Source organism: Sarcophilus harrisii, chromosome 2, assembly GCF_902635505.1.
Source record: "Sarcophilus harrisii chromosome 2, mSarHar1.11, whole genome shotgun sequence".
NCBI lineage: Eukaryota > Metazoa > Chordata > Mammalia > Dasyuromorphia > Dasyuridae > Sarcophilus > Sarcophilus harrisii.
The window spans coordinates 569,724,325-569,744,828 of NC_045427.1; the positions used below are offsets into that span (position 1 = coordinate 569,724,325).

The following is a 20,504-nucleotide window of genomic DNA, read 5'->3' on the forward strand; positions in this document are numbered from 1 at the left end:
TTGGAGGGAAGAGGCATTTATATAGTGCCTACTATAATTCAGGCACTGTGCTAAGCACTTTATAAATATCTCTTTTGGTCTTTGAATCATAAGGCAGATAAAGCTTAGGAGGGGACCCTGGGATCCAACCTCAGACATTTATTAACTGTGTGACTCTGGGCAAATCATTTAACCTTATTTGCCTCAATTTCCTCATCTGTAAAGTGAACTGGAGAAGAAAATGGAAAGCCACTCCAGTAATAGAATAAAATCCAAAATTATCCATTTTGCCTTCAGTAATGTATTTTAGTTCTTCTTTAGCCATAAATCCCTTTTTCATAGATCTGAGAGGCAGACAATCCTTTGTCCTTCTAAATTTGCTTTTAGTATCACCCTTTATGTCTAAATCATGAACTCATTTCGACTTTATCTTGGTATAGGGTATTAGGTGTTGGTCAATGCCTAGGGCATCCACTTTTCCTGCTGCTAGCCCTGGACATATCTGGGATGGTTGGGAAGACCTAATTCAAATCTAGCCACAGACATTATTAGCATTGGCATGTTTTTTAATCTATGCCTGCCTCAGTTTCCTGTATTTTAAATGGGGATACAAAAAGCATCTGTTTCCGAGATTGTTATATGTTACTGTGCCTGGAACCTAGTAAGCATTTAATAAATCCTTTTACTCTCCCTTCATTAAGGGGGTAGAGAAGAGGTGGGTGGAGGGGGATAAGCAATTCTATCTCTAAATTGAGAAAATATATCTCAACTGGATGAAGAGGAGTTCCTCTGAACTATGACAAACCTCTAGAAATTTTAGTCATCTAGTTCAAACTCCACAAGCGCTTAGTGTAACAACTGCTCATATTTCAATAATACTTTCTCTCATCATAATAGCTGACGTTTATCTGACACTTTAAGATTCACAAAGCACCACCTGACATGCATTGACTCCGGGGAGTTATTAGCATCCCCATTTTACAGATTTGGAAACTGAGCCTCGGAGGAGTTCGACCGCTTGCCCACCATCACGTCAGCAATCTCTCAGCGGCACACGCAGAGCTCGAACCCAGGGCTCCTGCCGTGGGCTAGGACGCTCGGGGCACCGCAGCTCGAACTCCCGGCAGCCCCGTTGCACCGGCCTGCTCTGCTTCTTGCAGCTGGTACCCAGAGAGGGGCGCTCAGCGGGCCTGTCACAAGTTATTCAGAAGCTGAGCTTTGCTCCTTTTTCTGTTTCCCTTCATGAGTTTGTAGATGAAAAGTACGGAGGGATCCATCTGCCTTCTCCCTGAAAGCCCTTGAAACGCAACCCTGGATGCGCCTACGGGATTCGGCAAACTCGGTTTCCTTGAGAACAGCAGGCACCGATGTCTGGCTACAGAGGGAATAATGGGAGGTGAAGCCCAGCCCGCATCTGCAGGCTCCCCTTTGTTTGGATTTAGCTTCAGGCACAGTGGTCCCTCTTCCTGGGAAAGACAAGCCTGCCCTCTGCTGACCTTGCGAAAGATAGCATCAGGACCGGCGGGGCTCCGGGATGCAGGCGGACGGGGCCGGCGGGGGCGGTGGGCCGTAGTGGCCAGGGCGCGGGGCCGGGAGTCAGGAAGCCCGGATTCAATTCCTGGCTCTGTGCTGCTTTGGGGGCGTCTCTGTTTCTTCGTGTGTCAGATCAGGATGCTGGATCCCTAAACCGCCATCCAACTTTATAACTCTATGGACTGAAAGAAAGCTTGTTCCTCACCGATGGGAGAACTTGCAAAATGTTAGAGCCACTCAGGAGGGCTGGCCCCGTCAAAATGGTTTAGCGGATAAAGATGCTGCGGGTACCACATACGCTGTCTTGAGAAGCACTCAGTGATCTTCCTCTGGCTGCTTTGGGATTCCGGGGCACAATATCTCCATTGAGTGCTGGACCCGGACTCAGAAGTCTTGCATTCAGACATTTTATTCTCATTTTCAGTAATGATGGTGATGATAAATGCTTACTAATTACCTGACTTAAGGCAAGTGATTTCACTTGCCTGCCTCAGTTTCTTTATGAAAAGGGGAAAATAATGGCACCCACATCCCAGGGTTGTTATGCAGATAAAATTACCCCATATTTGTAAGGATACTTGCTAATTATGTGACCCAAGGCGAGTGCTTCAGTTTCTTTATGAAATGGGGAAAATAATGGCACCTACATCCCAGGGTTGTTATGAAGATAAAATTACCTAATACATGTAAGGTGTCTTGTCAACCTCTGCTACATAAATGCTAGTTGTTGTTATTATTATTATTATTATTATCCACCCAGACAACAAATTAAGCTTCTCTGTTCTTTCTTTCCTTCTCCTTATCCAGCCTACTATGATTTCCTTGAGTTGAGGGACTGCCTTGGTTTTGCGTTTGTAGCTCTGGTCCCTAGCACAATGTCTGGCACATGGCAGAGTTTAATAAGTGTGCAATGATCGGCTGATTGAATGATTAAATGAATGCCTAATGCTTGGAATCTTTTTTCTATTCTTTCCACCACTCATTCTCATCAACACTTACTCATCCTGTACTCTAAGGTGAATGGCAATGGATGTCCATGAATTCATTAGAGCAGAGCTTCTTAAATTTTTTCCACTTATTACCCTTTTTCACTTGAGAATGTTTTACATGACCCCAGGTATATAAGTCTATAAAACAGGTCTACAAATCAAATACCACAAGGGTTGTCTAAGAGAGGAAGGATTAGAATCAAGTAGCATGGCAGTCCTACAAGAATTGGTACAGGATGTAGAGTCTCAAGGCAGACTTAAAATAAATCAATATAGGAGCTCAAATCATGGGACTGAAGCAGAAGGGAAGGATTTGACCCCAAAGATCAGAGCTCAGTCAACAAAGATGAAGTAGAAGGTCAGAGAACCAGCAGTCAAGTTGATTTGAGACAGAGGTTTTCAACTGTTGCATCTGGAGATCTTTATATCTCTCCTGCCCAGGACTGAATTGGTCCCAAGCTCAGGGACAAGCTAAAGTGGTTGGGGAGGGATTGAGCTAGCAGGAATGAAGAAAAAAGATCCAAGCAAGTCATGGCACTGCCTATGGAAGGGGACAGCTCTGTTGACTCTGATCTCTTGATCTCTTTCTCCAACCAAGTGCAAATACTATATTTCTTCACTTTGGCTTGCTGGTTTGAAATGTGCCTGAGTTGGATGGAACAGATAGGTCATGACTCTGTTTAGACTGAGGAGGAGTGAAGAGGTCCACCTCCTTCAAAGATTCTTTAACTATCACATCTTAACTCTATTTTGTGAATCACAGAAAGGTTTCCCCTCTCTTTCCATCATCCATCTGAATTCATTCCAGGCTTATGTGTCACAAGCACATATTCTTGTTGGTCACATTCAATAAACTTTTATTAAGTACTTACTATAGGAAAGATACTTTGTAAGACCCTAAAAATGAAAAAAATTGGACATAGCCTGTACCTTCAAGAAACTAGTCAGGGAAGATGAGACCCAGAAACCAAAAAGACCAATTAAATGTCTTCCAGTATTAAGACAGTACAAAAGTCTTATGGAGTTGCCTAAAGTAACACAAGTTAAAGTCATTTGCTCATCTTTAGTGTTAGAAGCTGGATGTGTTCACCAATCTAACAACTTAATTACCAAATTGTCTAATACTATAATACAAATCAACTTGACTGCTGGTTCTCTGACCTTCTACTTCATCTTTGTTGACTGAGCTCTGATCTTTGGGGTCAAATCCTTCCCTTCTGCTTCAGTCCCATGACCTGTCTTGGTCCAGGGAGCTCCTGGTGAAAAAATTTCCTCTTCCAATATACATCAGTGACTTCTCTACAACATAGTCTCAGAAAGCTGTTTGGAATCATTAGGAGATTAAGCAACTCACCCAAATTTTTATAATTAATATGTGTCAGAGGCAGGACTTGAACCCAACTATTGCTGACTCTAAGGTCATCTCTCGATCTACCATAACCATGCTAACACTCAAGTTGGGAAATGGATAAGTACTTAGAAAAAATCAAATAAAGATGCTTCAGAGAGATTCAAGGAGGGAAAAGCTCCTGGTGATGAAGGAGGCACCTGAACTTAGACATGAAGAGAGAAAAGTCCAGTAAGAGGATTGTGAAGGAGTCCATTTCAAGTGTGATGGACAAAATGGTGGTAGAAGCAGTAGGAAATAATAGAAAGGACAATGGATTTGGAGTCAAAAGACCCAAATCCAAATCCTGGCTCTGTGACATTGCTCAAATCTTCACTTCCCTCTATGTTTAGTTTCCTAATCTGTAAAATAGGTTGTTGGCATAGATAATTCCTAAGATTTCTTCATATCTAAGTTTCAATGTCTTGTATCTCAGGAGAGGATAGTTCCTGAGATGAACTGGGATATAGTCAGTGGTCCAATTTAGTTGGAATACTTGAAGAAGATCATAAGATCATAGTTGAGAGCTGGAAGGAAGCTCAGAGGCTGTCCTACCCTCTCATTTTTATGGATGAGTAAACTGAGATTCAAGGAAGTTTAGATTTAGAACACAAGTAGTAAGAATCAAAGGCAGGAGCAGTAAAACAAAAGTGGAAAGGTAAGCTGCTGTAGAGAGCCTATAGAGGTTATAGAGTTTATATTTATCCTGAACGTAATGGGAAGGTTTAAGTGGTGCCATCAAACACATGTTATAATAAGATTATTTTGACAATGATATAGAAAATAAGTTAGAAAGGGGAAGAATTTTAGGAAGGGAAACAATTTAGGAAGCCCTACAATACCAGATGAGAATAATAAGGCCTGAACTGTGCTAAGGGAAGAAAGTAGAAAGGAGGAAATGATATGAAAGATATTTCAGAGATGGAAAAGGAAGGGCTTTTGATGACTGATTGGATTGTAGAGGGAGAAAGAAGAATCAAAGATGAGTTTAAGATTATTAGGGAAATAATGGTGCCATCGACAGGTAAAAAGAGTCATTGGATTTAGTGATTACTAAATTTAGAGAAAGTAACTGCTGTAGAGAAGTCAGAACAGATCAGAAGTCAAATTACCAGGATTGATGAGTAAGTAGATTTTGGCAAGTATATACAACTCTTTTGGATTGGGACTAAGCACTGAAAAATAGTACTCCAAAGCCAAGCCATGTCTTTGTCAGGTGCTTGAAAAGAAAGGGAAGTGGAATTTTGGCCATGACCCCAAGGGGTGAAGAGTGTGCTGTAATGATAAGATGGTGATGGAGGAAGGCAGGTTTGTAAATCTATGTAGTTGAGTGGGGTGTGCTGGTTGGTTTTCAAAGGCAACAGGGAATAGGGCTGTCAGGTAAGCTAGGAACCCACATATCATTGAAAATGTTTATGAAATGCACCTCTCTTCCTTCTTTTCAGGGATGAGAGTATATGGGTGTAAGATATTGCATATGCTGACAGATTTGGTTGATGCTTTGGCTTATTTTATTTATTTGCTTTCCTCTTCTTTATTATTCTTTCTTACAATATATGGCTGTCTAGGGAGGAAAGGCAGAAGAATTTATTTGGAAATGAAGGCAATATAAAAATAAAAGGCATTAAGATTGAAAGATATACTATTCCTTATCTCAGATCAAGCAAAAGTAAAAATTGATCTAATTAAAAGAGATAAGGAAGGAAACTACATCCTGCTAAAGGGTAGCATAAACAACAAAGCAATATCAATATTAAACATATATGCACCAAGTGGTATGGCACTCAACTTCCTAAAGGAGAAGTTAAGAGAGTTGCAAGAAGAAATAGACAACAAAACTGTAATAGTAGGAGATCTCAACCTTGCACTCTCAGAATTAGACAAATCAAACCACAAAACAAATAAGAAAGAAATTAAAGAAGTAAATATAATATTAGAAAAATTAGGTATGTTGGATCTTTGGAGAAAATTGAATGGAGATAGAAGAGAATATACTTTCTTCTCAGCAGTTCATGGAACCTATTCAAAAATTGACCATATATTAGGACATAAAGACCTCAAAATTAAATGCAAGAAAGCAGAAATAGTAAATGCTTTCTTTTCAGATCATGATGCAATAAAAACTACATTCAACAAAAAGTTAGGGGGAAATAGACCAAAAAGTAATTGGAAACTAAACAATCTCATCTTAAAGAATGATTGGGTGAAGCAGCAAATTATAGATACAATTAATAATTTCACTCAAGATAATGACAATGATGAGACATCATACCGAAAGATATACTATATACTATAATATACTATATTGTTATACTATACTATAGTGTATATATATACTATATATATACTATAGTGTATATATATATATACATATACTATAATATAATATGTTATTGTACCATAATATACTATGTAAGTATATTATCATTGGCTCACAGATTCCTGGTCCAGACGATGTTAACGTAGAGACTGTGGTGGATAAAAAGAAATACAGGAAGTAACCTGTGCCTTCACAAAGCTTACCACATAGATGGAGAGATAAAACTCAAACACAAGAAATCATTAAAAATAATAGCTATTCATCCCAGAGCATATGAGAAAATTAGAGGCTGATGACTCCTTGTTATGGATGCTCTAGAGACTATTTGTGCTTCAAGATAAGGGTTGGAGGAGATGCCCCCTGGGTTTTCTTGGGCTGACATGTTCTGTATAATTTTGAAAGCAGAACTAGGAAAACCAACCAACCAACCAACAAAAGAAAGCAACCTAAAGGACCATCAAATCACTCCAATAAGAAAAATGCAAATCAAAACAATACTGAGTTTTCACCTCAGATCCAGAAAATTGACAAAAACAACTAAAATTTGGTAATAACCAATGCTGGAGGTATTATGGTGGGCCCAGTAATATACAGTTGGAATTGTAGAAAGATCCAGTTCTAAAAAGTAATTTCAAGTTATGATAAGAAAGTGACTAAAAAGTGCATATTCCAAGATCTAGAGATCCACTGTTGGGCATCTTCCCAAAGGGAGTTGGAAAAAGGAAAATATTTATAGCAAAACTTTTTGTAGTAGGAAAGAACTGGAAATAAAACAGGTGCCTATCAATTAATAATAATAGTAAGAGCTCAGGTTTAATTTAGAACTTACTATGCCCAGGTACTGTGCTAAGTACTTTATAATTATTTCATTTGATCCTCACAGCAACCCTGGGAGATGAGTATTATTATTATCCTCATTTTATAGATAAAATTGAGGCATGAAATTAAATGATGAGGGTCATACAATTAGTAAGTGACTCCGGATCCAGAATTCTATCCACAGGGACACATAGCTGCCTATTGACTAAACAAACTAAATAGATATATTACTATAATGGGTTACAACTGTGCTGTAAGGAACAATGAATATTAAGAATTCAGAGAATCATGAGAAGACTTATATGAACTGATACAAAATGAAGTAAGCACAAGGAAAACAAAATTCACCATGACTACAACATTGTAAATCGAAGAGTAACAATAAAACATTTGAAAATTGCATGCTTCAGAATTATAGTGAGCATGCTTGGCAACAGAGAAGAGATATAGGAAAGCAGTCTCCTTTTTACCCCTTCTCTGTAGAGGCAAGAATGAGTCTGTGGGTGTGAAATATTGGTTATAATGTCAGACTTTTAAAATATACTCTAAACTGGTTTTTTCCTTTGTTATAAGGGATGACACTGCAAGGGAGAAAAAATGGGAGGGATACTTTGGAAAATAAAATACAAAAGATAATAATAAAAACTGATTTTAAAGTGTTAATCAAATGAAATGTATAAAAGGTGAAAAACAGATGTATCTATGTTGGAGGTAGGAAGAGACAGAAGAGATGCTCTGATTATCTGGAGGCATAATTCAGATTTGAATAGATAAATGAATACAATAAGGCATTCTTGGCTGGGTTCCTCTATAAAATGACCCACATTTCCTCATCTAAATTAACACTAAAATCTCATCTAGTAGAGGTTTACCCAGGGTTTCACTTGACTTCAATGGAAAATTGCTCCCTAGAAAGTTTACCCTAAGGTAGGGCTATGTTTTTCTGTACCTAACAAAGAACTCAAAAACATTAGCTTTTGTCTGTTTTGCAGTTTTTCTCCTTGACCTCGCCACTAGCAAGTATCGACAAAGGTAAGTGTGTTTTCTATTGCTGATTTGCCTGTGCTCATTTCAAAAATGTTCATCTTTATTATAAGAACGGAACACTGAATAGAAGAAAACAACTAGATTATTTATTTGTTTGTTTGTTCATCTATTTATTTGTTAGTGAATTTTTCCTAGTCTTTAGAAGACCAAAACAGAAATAGTAAAACTTTAAAGCAGAGACTACTCCACCAGCCAGCTTTTACTCATGCCCAGCTATATGTATTTTTGTAAAATAGATGAACTTTATTCCCTCACTTTTTAAAGACTCCTTGCTCTCCAAGTCTCATTTTCCCTTAGGTGCTTAGTATTCTCATAATCTTTCATTCCCTTTCCCTATCTCCTTTTTCTTCCTATTTTCCACTTCCCTTCTTCTGCCTCCGCTCTACCTTTCCCTTATCAAGGTCTACTATCAGGAAAAGCTTTACTAAGTTCAGTCCCACTGAGCTAAAAGCCCCATTTAGGTGGCAGGAGGCCTCCTGTTCAACTTGATGAGAAAAGCTCCAAAGAGAATACTCTCCAGTGATTGTTCCCATCAGAGAAAGCCACATCTTTCCACATGCTGCTCCATTGCGGCATTCAGCCCACACGCCAGAGAATCAGGCATCTGCACAATGTATGAGCATCCAAACTTTTGTCAATAGGCTTTGAGAAAGGAGATTTTTATCCCCTGAGTAATGTAGTTTGAAGTTCAGTAAGCTTATGAGTCTGAACTGATGCCAAAAATACAAAGTGCCAGGAAAAAAACAGTATATTATTCTGAGTAGCTTTGTTAGAATTTGTACTGTTTTCGAGATGAAATCAATACATTCTATTGTGTGTTTACATAGGACTTTGCACATAGTAGGCTCTCAATATAAAAAAAAAAAAAAAAAAAAAAAAAAAAAAAATAGAGAAAGCCCCAAGCAGGATAAGACAGCCAGGATTTACATACCCCACCTCACCCTTCCACCTCAGCCCTATCCAAATTTAGAAAATGCCTATAGATAGTAGCTTTTAATAGGATAGAAACAATTAAGTTTAGCATTGAGTTAGCAAGCATAAGTAGTTAATGATACATTTCTTTTACCCTCCTCCCCTCCCCACCTCATCCCAACAGAGATAAATTCCTTTCCAGGAATAATCCCACCCTGTCCCACCATAGCAACTGTTTCATGACATCTCAAACTCTCTGCTGATGAATGTCATATCTCAATGTTATCTGTCTCCTCTTCACTGGGTAGAACCCAGTTTTTCCCCCAGAAGGAATTTTGTGTCCCTGGATCCCCCTACTACTGGAAGCATTCAGGATGAACACTTTTCCCTGATGTGATTCTGTATCTCTTCCTCTCCTCTCAAGAGGAGGAACTGAGTTTCTTTTTTTTTTTATTTGAAATCACTTTTTAAAAAAAATAATGGCTTTTTATTTTCAAAACACATGCAAAAATAGTTTTTTAAAATTCATTCACCCTTGCAAACCTTGTGTTCCAAATTTTTCTCCCTCCCTTTCCCCCACCTCCTCCCCTAAACACCAAATAATCCAATATATGTTAAATATGTGCAATTCTTCTATACATATTTCCACAATATTCATGATGCACAAGAAAAATCAGATCAAAAGGAGAAAAAAAATGAGAAAGAAAACAAAATGCAAGCAAATAACTACAAAACCAGTAAAAATACTATTTTGTGATCCACACTCAATCCCCATAGGATTGCACCCAGAGAGAGGGTGCAGATGAATCTTTTCATCATGAAGTCCATTGGAACTGGCCTGAATCCAACCTTGCTGTTGAAAAGAACCTTATATATCAGAATTGATCATTATATAATCCTGAATGTTTTCCTAGTTCTACTCATATCATTTAGCATCAATTCATGCAAGTTTCTCCAGGCCTTTCTGAAATCATCCTCCTGATCATTTCTTATAGAAAATGATATTCCATAACACTCAGCCATTCTCCAAATGATGGGCATCCATTCAGTTTCCAGTTCCTTACCATTACAAAAAGGGCTCCTGCATACATTTTTGCATATGTGGGTCCTTTCCTTTTTTTATGATCTCTTTGAGATACAGGTCAAATAGACACTGCTGGATCAAAGGGTATGCACAGTTTAATAGCCCTTTGGGCAAAGTTTCAAGCTGTTGTCCAAAATGATTGGATCAGTTCACAACTCCACCAGCAATGTATTAGTGTCCCAGTTTTCCCAGTCTCCTCCAATATTTATCATGATTTTTTCTTGTCATCTTAGCCAATCTGAGAGGTATGTAAATAATTTGCATTTCTTTGAGCAATAGTGATTCAGAACATTTTTTTCATATGACTAAAAATGGTTTTAATATCTTCATCTGAAAATTATTCATATCGTTTGACCAATTATCAAGTGGAGATTGTATTCTTGTATTCTTATAAATTTGATTCAATTTTCTATATATTTTAGAAATGAGAACTTTATTATAACCCTTGGATGTATATTTTTTCCCCAGTTTTCTGTTTCCCTTATAAACTTGACTGCATTGGTTTTGTTTGTACAAAAACTTTTTAATTTAATATCAAAATTATCCCTTTTATATTTCGTAATATACTCTAGTTCTTCTTTGGAACTTGCTCTCTAAGTCTCATTTTCCCTTAGGTGCTTAGTATTCTCATAATCTTTCATTCCCCTTCCCTATCTCCGTTTTCTTCCTATTTTCCACTTCCCTTCTTCTGCCTCCGCTCTACCTTTCTCTTATTCCTTCTTTCTCCACAGATCTGAAAGGTAGATTATCCTTTGTTCTTCTAATTTGCTTATAGTATAATATGTGCTTTTATGTCTAAATCATGAACTCATTTCAACCTCATCATGGTATAGTGTATTAGGTATTGATCAATGTCTATTGAAACTACTTTTCTTGCTGTTAACCTTGCACATATTTTTAAAATATATCCAAAATATCATAATGGTTAGTTATGACTCTCTTGTTAAGAAATGGAATGAACTGGGGGCAACTAGGTGCTGCAGTGGATAGAGCACCAGCCTTGAAATCAGGAGGACCCGAGTTCAAATCTGGTCTCATACACTTAACACTTCCTGGCTGGGTGACCCTGGGCAAGTCACTCAATTGGGGCTTGCCTCAGGGGGAAAAAAAGAATTGGGATGAACTGTATGAATCACTGAATCTTGGAGGATAATCCATCTTTTCGTACAAGAAGACTTTTTTTTTTGCACAAGAAGACTTTTTCAAAGACATTTTCAATTCTTTACTTTAAAAAAACAATTAACAAATGATCATTTGATTAAATTCAATGCATTTCTGTTTGGACAAAACTTCTGATTTTATCATTATGGGAGCTTCTGTTGAGGAATTCCCTAAATTAATGTATATCAACACATCTCTACAGCTGATGACTGGCACACAGTAAACATTTCATAAATGTTTGTTATTGATGTGATTGCTTTAGAGAATCATCAGGATCCTGGTTGACTAACTTAGGATCACACAGCCTCAGTATGTCATGGGTAGGACTTGAATCCCTTGGTTTTTAACTCCAAACTCCAGATACCCTATACTATACAGTCTCTATCAACCAGAATTTATTAAGCACCCACTGTGATTTTATATTCAAGGTGAGAGCTTCATAAATGAAAATAACAGTCTCTGCATTAAGTAATGTAGCCAATGTTGCTTTGTACTGAGGACAGTACCCCATATCAACAAGAAGCAAAATGCAAGCAAATGTAAGATGGAGGCAAAAGAGAAACTTGGATAAATAACTGAAAATTTGAGATTAAAGAGAAAACTTTAGCTTTGGGAAGTTGGGGCAGTTTGATAGAAAAAATGGCATCAAAACCAAAGCTCAGTGCCTAACTAACCCACACTGCTCCAGGGTTAAATTTACTTGTTCAAAAAGGGACTGATACAGTGAAATGCAGAAGATAGTTTGTAGGAAGAATACCGAGGACATCTCTGAGGGCATGAGAGATACAAGATGTAGGGAGTAGAATGGCAGGATAGGAGGGGCATATATATTGACACAGAGGACAATCCCATTGCTTTCCCCCTTTTCACCCCCTACCCGGGTCCCAGAACAACTGGACTCTAAGTCTCCAAAGGTATGAGAAGTGAGGGGATCATAATGTCACCTACCTTATCTATAGTGAGGCTCAAATGAAATGCCATATACAAAATGCTTTACAAACCTTAAATTGTAATAGAAATGATAATTATTATCATTTTAACTATTTTTCAAAGAATTATATAGCCAAAAAATAGCCAAGAATTAAACAACCGACCCACGAGGACTTAATTTATTTTGTGTCCCTGACCTATTTGTCCATCTGGTAAAGTTCATGGACCTCTTCTGAAAATAGTGTTTTTAAATATATAAAATACATAATATTTCAAAGGAAATTAATTTTTCTGAACTATTACTAAAATACATCTATTTTTTAAAGTTCACAGATTCCAAGTTAAGAACCCCTGTTCTAAGATATAAAGCAGAAATATACCTTATTTATATTTCCTTTCCTAATCTTACAAATAAGGAAACCAAGGAAGTGATTTGCCAAAGGTTATACAAATAAGAAGTAGTAAGTTGGAGAGACAGGAATAGGATCCACATTTCAAACTCCAGACTTGGTGCCCTTTTTCTTACTCCTTGGTCCCCTTGGGCAGCACAGTATGGTTTTAAGACCCAGAAGAGCACCCTGTTTCATTACCTAGCCCTTGGAGAAGAAAGTTTTAAGGCAAACAACTCAGGTCTTTGTGGATCTAACCAAAGCAGGTGACATTGTCAGCTACCAGGGCTACGGAGGTGCCTTTTCAAAGCTTGGCTCTCTCCTGAAATGTGTGCTGAGCCCATCCATCAGCCATCCCACTGCCTGCCAGAGAGGATCTCCACAGAGAGAACCCTGTCAGCTGGACTCAAAATGTCAAATGCAATCAGACAGAACTGTGTTTTGGTGTAGGCCCTCTGAGGAGGTTTCTGTGCCATGATGATTGATGATGCCAACAGGGACGTGATACCAGGGATTTTGATTTCATTTCACACATCTGGCAATCTCTTTAACCAGAGCAGCTGCAAAACCCTCTTTGCAGTAACTCAGAGCTTTGGGGGGGAAGACCCTGGATACAGACCACTCTAAGCCTGGTCCAAAGGCCTTCAGCCTCTGATTGAACAAAAATCCTCAACTCCTGATGTTTCCTAAAACTTGCTGATTTCTGTCAAACTGAAATAAAAATGGAGCAGTGGAAGGCACAGATCTGCAAATAGAAAGACTAAAGTTCAGGATCCACAATTGTCATTAATGAGCTGTTATCATCTTAAACATTATTTAGCTTTTGTGCCTCAATCTTCTCATCTTTAGTCAGAACCCTCCCTCCTCCTTACTTCATGGGCAATTATGAGTATCAAATATAATCATTTTGTTATTATCATAATAAACAGTATAAATATTGTTTATAGTATAAATACTATATGCTATATATTTTTACATACTATATGTAGTATACTATATATACTATTGTGTTAAAAACACAATAAACACTTAAATGTTTACAAAATATTCGAGCTTTACCATGGGCTGTGAGATAGGTATTATTATCATAGTAGCATGTTGCATTTTAAATTAAATGTCAAACTCTTTGGTATTTTATCCCTGAGACATAATAACACAGAAATAACACAAGATGGCTACTCCATTTTCAGTGGATATTCAGTTTAACAAACAAAGATCCCCATGAATAACCCAATTCAACATTTCCAAAATGGAGTACATTGTTGGTGTCCCCTTCCCTATCCTTACTTATTTCTCTTCCTTATATCCTGAGCCCCAATCAACCCAAAATGACTTAGTTCTGTTTGGAAGTACATCCCTACATCATCATTCCCTCTTCCTGCTTTGGTGATCTGGGACCCACTTCCCCAATTGATTCCGTCCATTTCAATAATGGTGGAAGCCACGTTCTTGAAGAGGAGGAGAGTTTAGAATATTTCTATTTAGCAAAATTCTTTAGAAAGGAGTATTTCTCCTGTAAATTACTTTATGATTATTCAGAGACAACATTAATTCTTTCCTTTGCTACATATACTACAGCACTTAGACATTACTACAATTCAAAATCATGGAATTCAGAGTTGAAAGAAATTTTGGCAATCATGAAGACTAGATAGAAAAAAAAATTCCTACTAGAAAAAAAACCCACTATAACATACCCAACAAGTGGTTATTCAACTTCTGCTTGAAAATCTCTTTGAGGAGATAGATACCTACTACCTTTCACAACATCACATTTCCTTAATTGTAAGGAAGTTGTAATGTTTTTTCTTCTTAAATCAAATCTACTTTTGATTTGATCTAAAATCTGAAAAGTTCTGAAAGTTCTATCCATTATTCCTAGTTTTCATCTTTTAGGGCAAAAATGGAACAAGTCTAATTTTCTTCTATATTCAAAGATTATTATGGTCTACCCTGAGTCTTCTCTTCATCAAGTTAAGAACCTCTCCTTGCTTTAGCCACTTCTCATAGGACATGGATTTAAGGTCTTTATTCCATTTGCCATCCTCTGAACTTTTATTTAACATTATTCAGTTTATTGTCAATATCTGAAGTCTGGTCTACACATGCTCTCACCAGGAAAAAAATACAGTGAGACTACTGTTATAAACTATCTTCCTCCTATTTTTATAAACTATGTTTTCCAATGCAGCCTAAGGTAGCACTAGTTTTTGGAGAGGTAAGGGAGCTGCCATATCATACTGGTGACTCATTTAACTTAGAATCCCTTCAATTTCATTAAATTCAACAAAAGGTAATTGAATCCCTAATATGTATAAGACTCTTTCTTTGAGCAAAAGAAAAAAGACAAATAAGATATATTCCCTGCCTACAGAACTCAAAGTACAATGGAGAGAAAAAAAAAAAAAAAAAAAAAAAAAAAGCATGCAATCAAATGGCTCTTGTTTAATGTTTTGTTTTTCCTAGTACTGGAAAGACATGCAAAGGTTCATTTCTATCATCCCTCCCATTCCCAAGAAAGACAGTACCTTAACCATCTTTCTTAGACATGTGGTTTTCTTCCATTTTTCAACACCTACAAAGAAGCTGAGAAACTATGCACCATTGTGCTGCAGTTATTCAGGAAATGACTTAAACACCTGGAAAAGTAATTATCTAAAAACACCTGCTGAAAAGGGGGAGGGGAGAGAAAGGCAGTTCTCTAAGGGGAAATAAATAAATAAATGATCCAATCTTCTCATTACCAAAGCCGTTTCTCTACTGTTCCCTACCCACAGCCCCTCCCTACCCACCCAAGACCAGAATGAGATCTTGCATGTCAAACTTGGAAGAAAAAAAATTTTTTTTTCTCCTTCTTTCTTTATTTTCTTTGTCTCCATAGATGGAAGGAAACTTGATTTGCTCCAGGAAGACAATGGTCTTATCTTCAGCTGAGATCCTTATCCCTGGCTAGGTGTGCTCCAAAAGCACTTTCATATTGTAGAAATTCAGTTCCTGTAAGATAATAAGCCAGGAAAGGGAGTCTTGTCTTGACATTGTGATAAATGAGGTGAAATTTTGGAAAGGAACCAGAGTTGGTGTATTCAAAAAGAAATAAAGGACTAGTTCTATTTTAATATGAAATACAAAAATCATTTTACAAAAGTAGATTTCTTTTCAAAAGCCAAAGAGATAAGGACTACAATGGAATGACTGAGGAAGCTAAGATAATGGCAATTGATGATCAGTCAGAGATAGTTATCCACTAAGCCATCAGACCAGTTCTGTAGAAGAGCGTTTTCAAGTTTGCTATCTGCATTTTCTTTCTCCTCATTATCATATATATCTGGAGAACTTTTTAATAGAATTATTGCTGGTGGCTGGAATACCATCTGAAGGCAAGGAAGTCAACTCAACTTTCTCCATATACAAAACTTCTTCCTCCTGTCTCCTGTTGTTCCCCAAGTCTAAGCCCCTATTGTCACTGGCTATTGGAAGCTTTCAGTATTTATTGCTGACCTCAAGTGTGGGCCAGGGCTCTGAGTTCTATTATATCCTGTGCCCTCCAATCTTCAAGGTCCATAAACATCTGCAAGATTGTCTTTTGTGGCTTTCAAAATTTTAGGTTGGAAGTATATATATGGATGAGTATAAAAAGTATAAGTATGGACATTTTTTGCTTCCAAATAGAATATAGTCCATAATAGACAAAAGAGCAAGGGATTTCTTTGGCATTGAAACTGAAGTCGATCATAGAGGCCTTTTAAGAAATCTTAATCTACTTGCAAAGACAAGGAAAAGACAGGGTCTAAATCTTCCTCTGCCACTTTGAGATGTTGATATACAATCATTTTTCAGTTTTTGTTGATACTTCATGACCCATTTTGGGTTTTTGTTTTCAAAGACATTGGAGTGGTTTGTCATTTTCTTATCCAGCTCACTTTACAGATAAGGAAACTGAGGCAGACAGGGTTAAGTACTCAAGGTCACACAATTAGTGTCTAAGGCCATATTTGAACTCAGGAATTTGAGTCTTTCAGATTCCAGGACCAGTGCTCTGTGCTCTATGGTACCACCTAGCTGCTCTTCAATAAATCTCGCTTCTCTGAACCAACTACCAAAAAAAAGCTAATAGTACCTCTCTGCTCTGTTGCCTCTTGCCCAAGAGCGTGCTGGTCAATGTTTAACAACTAGATCTCTAGGGGAAGAAGGAGGGGAATATATATATACATACACACACAATACATTTTAAATTTAATCTCCACTATTCATGTTTTTTACAAAACTTTTTGTCTAGATAATCAACAACACACATATGTAAGAATCAAGTCCTTACCTGTAGTCATTGTCAATTTCTGAGGTATAAATACTCACATTGAAAATTAAACAATCAGCTCAAATTCCCCTGTCCTTACAGAGTAAGAAGGACAAGCATTATCTATTTTAGTCATTATTTCATCAGGTGGATAAGAAGTAAAAGGAGGATAGAAATTTATGTACAGTTATAGGCTATTTGTTCCTCAAAAAATTTACAGTTGGAATGTTATGTACCTGAGATACTTCTTACATCAAATATCAGTCAGGTTTAGAGAAGCCTCTAGTGAGAAAAAAGCTAAGACAGATTTTATCTAGGTAATTCTCAATGTTCCTGGCTAGGTGTAGCTATGCTTATGAATCAAAAAAAAGAGCTAAAATAGTTATTAACTGACCCCCAAAGAGTTGTAAACCCTCTCTCTATGGAAAAAAGTCTTTTAATAGTTGATATTGGTCAGAGAGCTGGCACAGAGCAGCAGCAGAAGAAGAGCAGAGAAATAGTCTAGAAGTAATTCATCAAAGAAGCAGTAAATACCACCTTAGAAGAGGAAGCTACCCAGCAGATAGCCATCAGGAGCTCTGTAGGGAAGTAGCAAGTCTCAACTCTGGAGACAAAGAAAAATTACAACTAGCATGTAATTCTAGGAGAGTGGTTGTGAGATTCTTAAGTTTCTTCTCTTCCAATGGTACCATGAGAGTCTGTAAGAGAATGTGTTCTTCTGGACAAGAGATATTTTTTTTCTTATTTACTTTGCTACTATTTTAATAAATGCCTTTTACTAATGATTTGTTGTATAAAATATTATTTGGTATATAAGAATATGTTGAATAGGAGTTTCGGTCAGAGATTTTGAAATAATGATGCCCCAAAGAGTACCTTGAATTCAGGTAAAATTTTTAGGGACCAAAAGCTGAAAACAATATATTATGCTAATGTTGTAAAGATATTCATTCTATAAATACAATAAAATGTTACACCTCTGTGGTCTAACAATTTCTCTTTAATCCTCTCACCTGATGTAGATTGGACTCCTTATGACTATGAATATAGTGCTGAATATTATGACCATGAAATAAATAATATATCTGATTATGAAGAGTATATTGATTGGACCTTTATAGAAAATGGTAAGGAAATCATCTTATTTGGAATATGATAGATGGGATACTTGGGAGGAAAGAGAGGATATACTTGGATCTGTGTTCTCTTTAGACTATCTCTCCTCATCATCACACATATCGTCTCCAAAATGTCAAAAGAATTATTTAGATAGTGTTATATTTAGGATTTTTCTTCCTTTGAGAGTTATAGAATCACTTGAAGGGATATGGAAATTATTTATCTCATTAACACCCTCATTTTCATCAATGAGGAAAGTGAAGTCTGGCCAAGGTGGTTATATTAAAATCATTATGTTGGTTAATAGTAAATAAGGATTAGAACTCATTAGAATGCTGACTGCTGGACCACAAAGTCAATCATATTTTTATCTTTTATCACAGCATAGCCTCTTATACAGGTCACAGCAGAAGAGGCTGTAACTGCATTGTGGTGGTGGGACCCAAGGGAGAAGACAAAAGGAAGCATGCTATAGTAAATAGAGTGCAGGATTTGGCAGGAGGAGACAGGTTTTTTAATCCTGCCTCAAATCCATATCACCTGCTTGCTATTGACAATTATTAACTTTTCCAAGTCTTAGTTTCTTTATCCTTAAAATGGAACTAAAACTACTTGTTCTTTGTGACCAAACTGTTGTGAGGAAAGTGTTGTAAAAATGTGAGTCATTTACAGGCTCAAGATTGGTTTTTAAAGTCTCTTCTCTTCCAATAGCATTATGGTAATTTGTTAGAGATCATGTCCTTCTGAGTACAAGATATTTTTTTCTTGTTATTTAGCTTGCTATTATTTTAATAAATGCATTTTACCAATAATTTTAGTAGAAAAGTAATATCCTTAAAATTAGTAAATTAGAAAAATTTAATTAAAAGTAGAAGATAATCTCCTTGCAAATTCTTTGTTCATGTATCACCAGCACCTAGAACAGTACCTGGTACATAGTAAGTGCTTGATAAATGTTAGTTGTTTGCTTGATTTATCAGCAACCACTGCAGACAATTTCTTCTTTCCAGATACTACAGATCTGTGCCAGCCCAATCCTTGTATGCATGGTGGTGACTGTGTTATAAATGGAGACAACTTCAAATGTAACTGTCCTGCCCCGTTCACTGGGGGAAAATGTCAAGCTGGTGAGTGTGTTTTTCTAGATTTTGTATCTGAATCCTTTACACTGCAAAGGAAATATACCCTGCTCCTAGACTCTGCCCTTCACCCCCATTCTCAACCCTCTTTCTGGATTATAAAAAGATGAGTCCAACTGACCTTGGAAAGAGGAGCTAAATGTGGATCTACTTATTTTGGAAAGAGGATTTCTGGAGTTAGATGGAGCTTCTAGTTAAAGAATTCAGGCTGGAATAAAAGAGCTAAAGGAGGATTGTAAGGAGAAAAAATGCTTTATCCAAGATCACACCATGAACTGATAACCCATCCCAGAGAACTCAATCTGGAGTTGGGAGATCAGGGTCTGAATCCTGGGTCTACCCCTTCCTTGCTATATGAATCCAACTCATTCTACCTTTTCAAGACTTCCACTCCTCATCTGCAAAATAAGGATAATAATTGTGGGCTGTCCACCATGATGTTGTAAGGAAAGTGTTTTGTGTACTTTAAAATGCTACAGAAAACACTTTAAAGTATAAAATTATTGTTTAAATATATTGTTAATAATTTCAATAGTAAAATGTTATATAATATATAATTATAATAATATCAATAATGTATATTATGATATATGGTTATAATAATGTTGATTATATTATTATATAATATAGGATTATATTATAATAAATGATTATTTAAATATATTATTACTTTAAACTCTTCCTACTATAGTTGTAACAGCTTGGATAACTGTACAATAAAAGAATTGGACTAGATAATTTCAAAAAATATTTTATTCTGAATTTAACAAACATCAAATAAAATAGGCATTTCCATTCACATAGTAGAAAACAGATAATCACATACAAATTGCAGATTTTAAGTGTGACTTACATTTCTTTTTAAATATATAACAAATTAAAATTATAGTTTTCAAAATTATCCTGCTTATTTGTGCTTTCTTTGTGGCCTTTTTATTTTCTTCTCTGCATTTAAAAAATATTTAATCACTTTCTTTTCCTTCTTTTTTTTCTTTTATTCTATGCCAATCTTCTCTTTCCCTTCCACCTCACACCCCATTAGGAAAAATAAAGAGAAATTTTTAAAAGCTCTTTTTAACAAATATACATGAACTAGAAAATCTTAAAAGTCTCTTTCAATTCCATCTTTATGATTTTTAGCCCCCTAATTAATACATTTAAGTCAACTCCTTGATAAAGGCACAAATTGACATGTCTGTCTCCCCTGTTGAAAAAGCCCTCATTTGATCCTTCCATCCTCATGAACTATCATCTCTTCTTCCCTTTATAGCTAAACTCCTGGAAAAGATATTCTCCACTTTTTTTCCCACTTTCTCTCCTCTTACTCTCTTCTTCAGCTCTTACAATCTTTAACTGCTCTCTCTCCAAAGTTACTAATGGTCCTGTAGTTGCCATATCTATT

At 36.6% G+C, this 20,504-nt stretch overlaps 1 protein-coding gene across 1 annotated transcript in view; it reads left to right on the forward strand.

Moving 5' to 3' along the window:
• The window catches only part of HABP2 (hyaluronan binding protein 2), a 54,454-nt gene that overhangs the window by 11,502 nt on the left and 22,448 nt on the right, over nt 1-20,504 (forward strand). The window contains exons 2-4 of the mRNA XM_031955872.1: nt 8,020-8,059; nt 17,867-17,971; nt 18,974-19,090. Coding sequence (XP_031811732.1) covers nt 8,020-8,059; nt 17,867-17,971; nt 18,974-19,090 — 262 coding nt within the window. The remainder of the gene's footprint in view (nt 1-8,019; nt 8,060-17,866; nt 17,972-18,973; nt 19,091-20,504) is intronic.